This window comes from Colobus angolensis, unplaced genomic scaffold (genome assembly GCF_000951035.1).
Source record: "Colobus angolensis palliatus isolate OR3802 unplaced genomic scaffold, Cang.pa_1.0 Scaffold47, whole genome shotgun sequence".
In the NCBI taxonomy this organism is placed as follows: Eukaryota; Metazoa; Chordata; class Mammalia; order Primates; family Cercopithecidae; genus Colobus; species Colobus angolensis.
In genome coordinates this window covers 4,671,937-4,681,532 of record NW_012118154.1, presented here as the reverse complement: position 1 = coordinate 4,681,532, position 9,596 = coordinate 4,671,937, and the positions used below count along the sequence as shown (strand labels likewise).

The 9,596-nt window shown below is 43.7% G+C and overlaps 1 protein-coding gene across 1 annotated transcript in view; it reads left to right on the top strand.

Annotated features, from left to right (window-relative positions):
* MYH10 (myosin, heavy chain 10, non-muscle) overlaps nt 1-9,596 on the top strand; it is a 154,391-nt gene that overhangs the window by 103,298 nt on the left and 41,497 nt on the right. Inside the window, exons 18-22 of the mRNA XM_011958642.1 lie at nt 2,291-2,484; nt 2,577-2,698; nt 4,621-4,690; nt 4,782-4,942; nt 9,392-9,500. Of these exons, the coding sequence (XP_011814032.1) occupies nt 2,291-2,484; nt 2,577-2,698; nt 4,621-4,690; nt 4,782-4,942; nt 9,392-9,500 (656 nt within the window). The remainder of the gene's footprint in view (nt 1-2,290; nt 2,485-2,576; nt 2,699-4,620; nt 4,691-4,781; nt 4,943-9,391; nt 9,501-9,596) is intronic.

The following is a 9,596-nucleotide window of genomic DNA, read 5'->3' as shown; positions in this document are numbered from 1 at the left end:
GTGCCTCCGTCTCCGGGCTGGCCTTCCTTCGCTTCTTCCTGCCCCTGGTCTTTCACATATGCTGATTGCACCAACTGGAGTGGTCATCTTCCCACAGGCCCATTCTTAATTTGGGGGTATTATATGGCATTTCCCCAGAGAGATCTCTAACCACTCATTTCTCCTATAGCATCCTGTTATTTTCTTTGAATGCATTTCTCACCCTTTTTAATTACAAACATATTTAATGTTGACATAATTTATCCACTGACATGTATATATCAAGCATGTTTTAGTGCCAGGCGTGATGCTGGGAGCAGGGATGCCACATTGAGTCAAAGCAGACATGCTAGGATTGAACAAGTATTTGTAGAAGGCAGAGGCACCTTTGTGACATCCGAGTGGAGAGTAGAATACAAGTGTTTGGCAGCTGGCTCTGGGTGGTCAGGTGTATCTAGTTAGAGTCATAGCTGAGATCACCTGGGTTGGGAATCTGGCTTAAGAAAAGCAGAGGGCCAACGTCAGCACTTGTATTGTGCCTTATTCTAGAAGGGTTGCAGATGAATTGATTTGGGATCCCAGGTGAGTGCCATGAGGTACAGGAAAAGCAGAAGAGAAATCATCAAGAAACATGGGACTGAAGTAGCAAGAGGGAAGTGGGGTACAGGAGAAGGTGGGGCTCCGAAAAAAGCCAGGAGTGGAGAGTTTTTAGAACGCTGCTGTCACATCACCAGGTAAACATACCAGGGTCAAGAAAAACAAGCACTGGGTGGTGTCTATTCATTTAGCAATTGACCAGTCACTGCCTGAGTAGTGTTGGGCAGGAGAGGAAGAGGACGGGCCATAAGCCAGTTGGCTACACACTGGGAAGTTAGTGGGAGAGGATATGGTGTAGCAAGGGTGTGAACTGCTCAAGAAGGAAGCTTGGCTCTGACAAGAGAAGTGGGCAGATACAGGGTGAAGGGAAGATCAGTATTTTATGGGGCCTGCAGAAATGGGTTTGGTGGTGCTTTCTGCTGGGGCAAGTGAAGGAGGAGAGGTTGAAGGCACAGGAGAGAACAGCGGTCTCTGAAGTAGACAGTCTTCAATGCCCAAGCAAAAGAGGTAGCTCTGACCCACACCCTTGATCTGGTAGCTTTGCTTGGAAGCAGTTGTAGTATAGCGTGCCTGCGTGGGCTTGGAAATTAAACAGCTTTTACCCGCCCTTCTCCCAGCTTCTACTGAAGACCTGCGTAACTTGAGCAGTTCACTTTTACCTCCCGGGGTCATGATTCTCTCCTGTTAAAAACCTCATTGGGAATTGATAATCGAATGAGATCTTACACATAAAGCCCTTCACACAGCATCAGGTCCCCATGTTTCTGTCATAGGAAACGAAAGAAATGAGGTGTCCATTAGGGTTGAGGAGGGCATTAAAAAGGGCAGTTCCATTGATAATTCTGATTGATTTTAAAGTATTTGAGTAATGTGTTTCATTAATTTTTTTTTCAGTAAGAGGTTATGTACATTATGCACCAAATGTTTTGCTTGTGGCTGGTGCATTGTTTGTGATTTCATCATTAGAAGCACTAGGTCTTTGTGGATAATGTAAAAATACCAGTTGCTCTAACAAGGGAATGTCTGACAAGTTTAGCCACTGAACACCGAGGAAGCTTAGGCATTTATTCTTTTCAGAAGGGTCCTTCCTATTTTGTGTTCTTGCCCTTTAATAAGTGTTACTCCTGTTTTGAGAAGAGAGCTGAAGCTTACACATTGCTAAAAATCTGAACTCCTGTAATCTAATCTTCCTGCATTCGTTCCTAAAACTTGAGTGACTTTTCTTACTGAAAATCTAATGACTAATAAGAGAGAATTCTGGTCCCTAGTCCCTGAGGTTATTTATTAACTAGATTTGTACAAATATTCTTATATATATTTTTATGAGCCATTTCCTATTTGGAGCCCTTTCACAGTATCAGTCTGTATGTATCAATAATGCCAGCCAATGAGTTTTCATTTACCAAATAGTTGTAAATGTAACAGGCAGAATGTTATCCAAGATAGTGAATTCCTGAAGCTAGCGCAGCGGAAGGCATCTGCTGGTGTATGTTAGTGAGGAGCTGTCAAAACACTACAGTCTCCTGCCATATAAGTGTGTGGCTGTTAGTTCCCGGCTTGTGCAGTGCCTAAGTATGCTGACTGCCTTACCTATATGGCATCTCCTGTCATTTGTTCCACAAAGCTTGTGCTGCTGCACTTTCACTGTGTCTTTTCTTTCCCTGCTAACGAGTGAGGTTTGGCTTATATTTGTTTTCTCCTTTCTCCTCCCCAGTGGACCGTATCGTGGGTCTGGATCAAGTCACTGGTATGACTGAGACAGCTTTTGGCTCCGCATATAAAACCAAGAAGGGCATGTTTCGTACCGTCGGGCAGCTCTACAAAGAATCCCTCACCAAGCTGATGGCAACCCTCCGAAACACCAACCCTAATTTCGTTCGCTGCATCATTCCCAATCACGAGAAGAGGGTATGTGCTGAGCAAAACATATGCGAGTATTTTAAACTGACCTAGGTCAGGTGCTAAAGATTAAACTACTAAACTATTGTTTGCTTGATTAGGCTGGAAAATTGGATCCACACCTAGTCCTAGATCAGCTGCGCTGTAACGGTGTCCTGGAAGGGATCCGCATCTGTCGCCAGGGCTTCCCCAACCGAATAGTTTTCCAGGAATTCAGACAGAGGTATTGCTAACTTTTACTTTTTTTGCTTACGTATCAAAGCTTATCTTCATATGAATTCAAACAGTGATATAATAAGGAAATCTTTTTCCTTATCCCCTACATAGTTTGTTTTCTTATATAGCAAACATATAGTGACGTACTGGAGAAGGACAACCCTTAATTACCTTGATTATTGGTAGGAAGATTGAGTGCCTACTTTCTAAAAAGGCAGCGTGCTAGGAACTGCGATGGGTGCTGCAAAGAAACATGCCATGTTTTCAGGGCCCTGAAGTGAGCTTTCAGATAAACATAGAAAGCTGAAAGCTTACAGTTGACTCATTCAGACAGTTCTACCTGGGATTCAAACATAATTATGTTTGTTTATTTATTTATTTATTATTTTTGAGATGGAGTCTTTACTCCATCACCCAGGCTGGAGTGCAGTGGCGCCATCTCAGCTCACTGCAGCCTCCACCTCCCAGGTTCAAGCAATTCTCCTGCCTCAGCCTCCTGAGTTGCTGGGACTACAGACACGTGCCACCACTCCCAGCTAGTTTTTTGTATTTTTAGTAGAGACAGGGTTTCACCAAGCTAGCCAGGATGATCTCGATCTCCTGACCTTGTGATCCCGCCTCGGCCTCCCAAAGTGCTGGGATTACAAGCCAAACATAATTATTTTTAAAATTGATTTTTTAAATAGATAAGTAATGTATGTTCCTTTTAGGAAAGTTTGAAAATACAAGAGAAGTAAAAAAGTAAATAAAAATCATCCAGGAGTGATTCCTAAAAACATGTTGGGGTACTTCTTTCCATCTTTTCTCAATGAATATATCTGTATGTGTGTGTGTATGTGTATGAATTTTTTTCCAATGTATGTGTGTACGTGTGCACACACATGCATGCAATTACAGTCTTTTAGCGAACGTAGGGAAAGGAGTACATAGATGAGAAAAGGATTAAGAAAAAACAAAAGGGAAAAGATCTGTCAACCTGCAGTGGAAATGGATACATACAATGAGAGTTACTTTTAACTTTTATTTGGTAATTTTCTTGAATAGTTACTTTAGTTTGCTTTTTTTCTTCCTTTTTCTGGAAATCAGATTTCAAAGTTTGACACCATTTGTTGTTCCATGAAATGAAAGGTGCTGCCGGGTCAAAGAGTGGTCCTTGTGCCCTTTCTCCCACTGTTCCAGATAGTCACCTTGAGAAGCCCTTCCAGTCCTTGTGTGTCTTCAGGAAAGCCATCATTCTGATCCTATTGTATGATAAAGTCTGGTAGATTTTCATTTTTTATTGTTAGGAGAAAAACGGAGTATAATTGGCATCCAAGATACAAAGTTTGACTGATGTAGCCAGGATTCCTCCTTTAATATAGCCAGTATCTTTTATTTTTCTGATTGAGGTACAGCCTGTATACAGTGAGGTACACAGATTTTAAATGTGCAGCTCAGTGAGCACATACACGTGTGTCCACCCTGACCAATGTCATGTCACATGTCACCCTGATGTTGTCTGATGTTCTGAATAGAAGCCTATGAACACAGCTCTTACAGCCCTTCCTGTTATCTAATAAATGCTACAAATTGACAGTGACTTAAAGTACAGAAAGCCAGATTCTCTTTTGCATCTTGAGGATATGAACATTTTGTAGGAAATGAAGAAAAATGAAAGGTTTCTAAAACAGCATGCTTTTGATTTTTCTCTACCACAACCTCCTAAACCTACTTTTTGACCTGAAAGAACTAACCTCGTTTTTACTTATGAGAAATAGAAAGTAGATCTACAGAAAACATCAGATTATCACCAGTTCATTTATTTACTCTTAATTTAACATGTATTTACATACCCAATATTCTCTTGCCTCTCAGAGCAAAACTCACAGTTAGTAGATACACATTGTCCACAAATTTCTACAAAATACTTCTTGGAATATTTTCTTACAGATATGAGATCCTAACTCCAAATGCTATTCCTAAAGGTTTTATGGATGGCAAACAGGCCTGTGAACGAATGGTAAGCTTTTCTTGATTTTTTTTCTGGTTTGTAGACTTAATCTAATCTTTCTTGTAGTTAAAAAAAAGTAAATGAACTCTTTCTCTCTTAGATCCGGGCTTTAGAATTGGACCCAAACTTGTACAGAATTGGACAGAGCAAGATATTTTTCAGAGCTGGAGTTCTGGCACACTTAGAGGAAGAAAGAGATTTAAAAATCACTGACATCATTATCTTCTTCCAGGCCGTTTGCAGAGGTTACCTAGCCAGAAAGTAAGTGGTTATTCACGAATTCATTGTTCACTGAGGATGCACTTGTGCTAAATAAGCATTGCGTTTTGGGCTAGGGATGCAAGAGTATGTGAAACATAAAGTCTGTCCTTATGGAAACTGCTTTATAGTGGCAGAGATAGGTAAATACATGAACATTCTAAGTAATGGGATGTTGCAATAAGAAAACACACAAGCAGGCCGGGCATGGCAGCTCAGGCCTGTAATCCCAGCACTTTGGGAGGCCAAAGTGGGCAGATCACTTGAGCTCAGGAGTTCGAGACCAGCCAGGGCAACATGGCAAAACCCCATCTCTACTAAAAATATAAAAAGTAGCCAGGCTTTGTAACACGTGCCTGTAGTCCCAGCTACCTGGGGGAGCTGAGGCAGGAGGATCTCTTGAACCTGGGAGGTCAAGGCTGCAGTAAGCCAAGATGGCACCGCCGCACCCCAGCCTAGGTGACAAAGTGAGACCCTATCTCAAACACACACACACACACACACACACACGGGGCCAAGGGGCTTGGGGTCCTGCTTCAGCTCAAGTCCTCAGAGAATGCTTCTCTGAGGCTGAAACCTCAAGGGTAAGAAAGCTGGCCCTGTGAAGGGAGGAGAGAGAAGCTTTTCAGTAAGGGAACTATGGCAGCATCGTGGCAAGAATCTGGCAGCATTTGAGAAGGTGACACAGTCCAGTGTGGCTGGAGCAGGATGAGTGAGAGAGAGCAAGGTGAGAGAAGAGGCTTGAGAATCAGATGCTGGACAGGGGTTAGGAGCGCAGTGAAGGGAATCTATACTGTCAAGGCCGCCTGGCTGTGGTGTGCAGAATCCATTGAGATAGGCCAAGAGTAGAATTGGGAGGGCCAGTTGGGAAGCTGTCTTAGTGATTCAGGTAGAAGATGATGGTGCCTGGACCCAAGAAGGTGGTATTGGAGAATGAGAGAAAAGTTGTTAAATTTGAGATAGAATTCAAAGAACTTAGAACTGATTTGGATTTAGAAGGTAATACTGGTATACTTCTTCCTACTAAACACTTAGGGTTTGGGAGTGAGAGAAGTTGAGAGAGGTTGAGTAGTTTGTCATCCAGACAGTTTTGAGCAAACAGAATGTGAACTCCTGCACTGGAAGTCAGCACTCTGCACTAATGTCTCCTACATGTGGGTTGGAAAACAGCTCTGGTTCCTGGGCAGTCTGCTTGCCCAGACCGTGGTCAAGAGGGCTTTAAACAGAAGAAGGTAAAGGCAATATTGGTTTGTGTGTGTGTGTGTGTGTGTGTGTGTGTGTTTTGCCTGTAAAATAGAATACAGAGTAAAAAGAGTAGCGTGGAAAGTTGAAGACAAATAGATGATATCTTCTGGTTGATACTAAGAAACATTTGGCAAAAAGGAGTAAAATACTTGGGTTTTTATAGACTAATGTTTAGATACTATATAAATAATAAAGTGAACCTGTTGATAGCAAAGAGCCTCCTCACTGTATCCACTGAACTGCAGAATGCCTAACATGGCATAAGGAGTGAGCAATGGCAGGTGCCAGGCTAACTTCATAGAGTTAGCAAAAAACTTGACACCTGCCAGAAACCTGCTACAACTATCAAAAGCGCAGGAAACAAACTATGTAGATATACTTTGTGCAGCTTTTTCATGGATCTAAACCTTGCTTGCAAAATTTTCAAAATAGAAACTTAAAAACAAGATATTTCACTTGCATTATTTCATCTTAAGGACTTAAAGCTAACAATTCCATGTAATCGTATATGTAGGCTGGCACGCCTTTGCCTTTGCAGCCCCTTGCCCCTAAATATTTTAGTCACACTATGTATATGGTAGGCTGGGACTTATAATTAGGATACATCAAAAAAAAGAAGATAACCTATTCAAAGGAACCAGATTGTACTGTGGAAAAAGGCAGAATAGTGCTAATAGTCAAAAAAAAATAGGTGTCTTTACAGAAATCCATGAACTTGAGCTTGAAGCGCCCTGGAGGACATTGGGATAAGGATAAAAAGGGGGAAGGAGCTAAAGTGATTTTGAACACTTTCAAAGTCCACTTTCCAAACACTCGGAGATAGGTTGATGTCACAGCTCCCTCATGAAAACCTGGAGGACAGTGCCTGACATACAGGCTCAATAAAAATCAGCCGACCACAGTGCAGAAGGAAACCAGCTGCCTCATTCCACTAAACAAAGTGCCCAGCATGTTTCTGACTCATCATTTGACAGTTTTATCTCCCAGAGGGCCAAGGAAGCAACTAGGGCAGTAGTTTTTAATAAGAAGATTGGGTGAATTTTTACAGCATTCCTGAAGGTGACTGCAAGAATTGGAAGGTGGATGCTTAATAAATTCAAAAGTCATTTTTGAAACTTTTGTTTTTGTAGTAGAAACTCTTGGAATTAAGACTTGGCCAATCCCGGCCAGGCACAGTGGATCACTTGAGGTCAGGAGTTCAAGACCAGCCTGACCAATATGGTGAAACCCTGTCTCTACTAAAAATTCAAAAAATTAGCAAGGCATGGTGGTGCATGCTGGTAGTCCCAGCTTCTCGGGAGGCTGAGGGACGAGAATCGCTTGAGCCCAAGAGGTTGCAGTGAGCCAAGATTGTACCACTGCAGTCCAGCCTGGGCAACAGAGCAAGACTCTATCTCAAAAAAAAAAAAAAAAAAGACTTGGCCAATTCTTTTTGGCTGGTAGGAATAAGTTAGAAGGTTTTGTAAGGAACAAGAATAAAAAAGTTATGAAGCAGTGGACTCAGGGAAAATTCTAACCAGCAAGGAGGAGTTCATTGGCAGTATGGCAGCTGTGGGATTCTTGCAAGGAAATGTGACAGGTAGGTCATTTCTGCTCCAAAACAGCAAGTGTCTGTCTTTTCTTAAGACACTCCCACTCCTGATACCGCTGTTTGCTGGAGTGAATGAATAATTCGAAATGTTTTTCTTGTTTTTTCCATCGCCTTCAATTGCTTCTCTTTCCCAGGAGCGTCCTATAGCTACTCCTGCAAGCTGTTATAAAAGGACTTCAGAGAAACAATTACAGATTATTTCTAGGAAATACCCAGTTAATTTACTCAACAAACACATCCTCAGGAGGCCTGGAGTCTGTCAGTCACTTGGTTGTGTCCACAAAAATGCCTGGGCCGTGATCCCTGCTCCTGAGGAGCTCAGAGTCTAGGTGGGAGCACAGCCGTGTGAGTGACTGTCGGAGTGGAGCATCAGCACTGTTAGTGGGGCCCAGGAGACTCAGGCCGTTCTGGTGCTCTGGAATCCAGGGATGTGATGTCCAGTAGTGGGTAGTCCCCAGAGGAGTGCAGCGCGCAAGGCCCTTGGGATCGGCTGAGGAAAAGCCGGTAAGTTCTGAGTCTCGGAGTCCTTTGTCAAGATCTAAAATGTAGCTTCGGTAGCGTGGTGGGGTAGAAAGCCGACTGCTGGAAGCCAGGAAGTCAGTAATAGGAACGTTTGCCTGTGGACCCTGCGAGTTTCATAAGGAGTAGAAAAATATCAATTGTCTGTCGAAGGAATGGCAAAGTAATGAGCTTCATTTGGGCCTGGGGGTTGTTTTTGGCAGGAGGGGGTTTGAGGGTTTCTGTGTTCCTGAAGGAGAGTGAGAAATTGAAAACACCGGAGTGAAGGCGAATGGGAACTGGGTCTCAGACCCTGCTGTGGGGCTGAGGAGTTGGCAGGGTGTAGTGGGAAGCCCAGGTATGGTCATGAGGAGGCGAGGGCTCCACAGAGCAAGAGCCATCTCCAGGCCCTGGATGAGGCCTGGCCATAAATGAGAGACACTGACAGACCCACAGGCAAATGTTCCTGTTACTGACTTCCTGGCTCCAGCAGTCGGCTTTCTACCCCACCACGCTACCAAAGCTGCACTTTAGATCTTGACAAAGGACTCCCAGACTCAGAACTTAGCGGCTTTTCCTCAGCCGAATCCATGTGCCTTAAGCGCTGCACTCCCATTCTAGCTTTTGAGTGCTGCGCTCCATCGTGGCAAAGTGGAGGCAAGGAGGAGAAACATTACCTTGGGAGATGGGGAGAAATGTTTCTTCTGTGACATATCAAAAGGAAAACGAGTAGCTCCTAAAGGCACGATAAAGAGCGGCAGCACAGAAAACGGGCCCTTCTGCCTGCTGTCTTCATTGCCTCAGGAAAATCGGTGTCTTAGCGTGCGCAATGTGGGTATATGGCTGAGTGGCAGCAGGACAATGTGCAGGGCAGCATCCGTGAAGAAAGTCAGTGCAGGAACTGGTGCCAGGGGCCTGAGGTGGGCTGAGCAGGCCAACAAGCCAGTGTGGCTTCAAGCGGCCAGAACGACTTCCTTGTGCGTTTCACCCAGGACTTGATTGATGCATCCATTCCCTATCCTAGACAAAGAACACGGGCCTTTAGAAAGGCTTCTTATGACAACAGCCATTCAGGCACTTTTTTCTTTACATCATAAGTTTTTCTTATTGTTCTTCAGGGCCTTTGCCAAGAAGCAGCAGCAACTAAGTGCCTTAAAGGTCTTGCAGCGGAACTGTGCCGCGTACCTGAAGTTACGGCACTGGCAGTGGTGGCGAGTCTTCACAAAGGTGAGCTCGGCTCACTTCTTTCCAGATCCCTTTCAAACAGCAGAGTCTGATCAGGAAAAACACACAGGAAAGAGCTGGAATGATAAACTGCTTAAT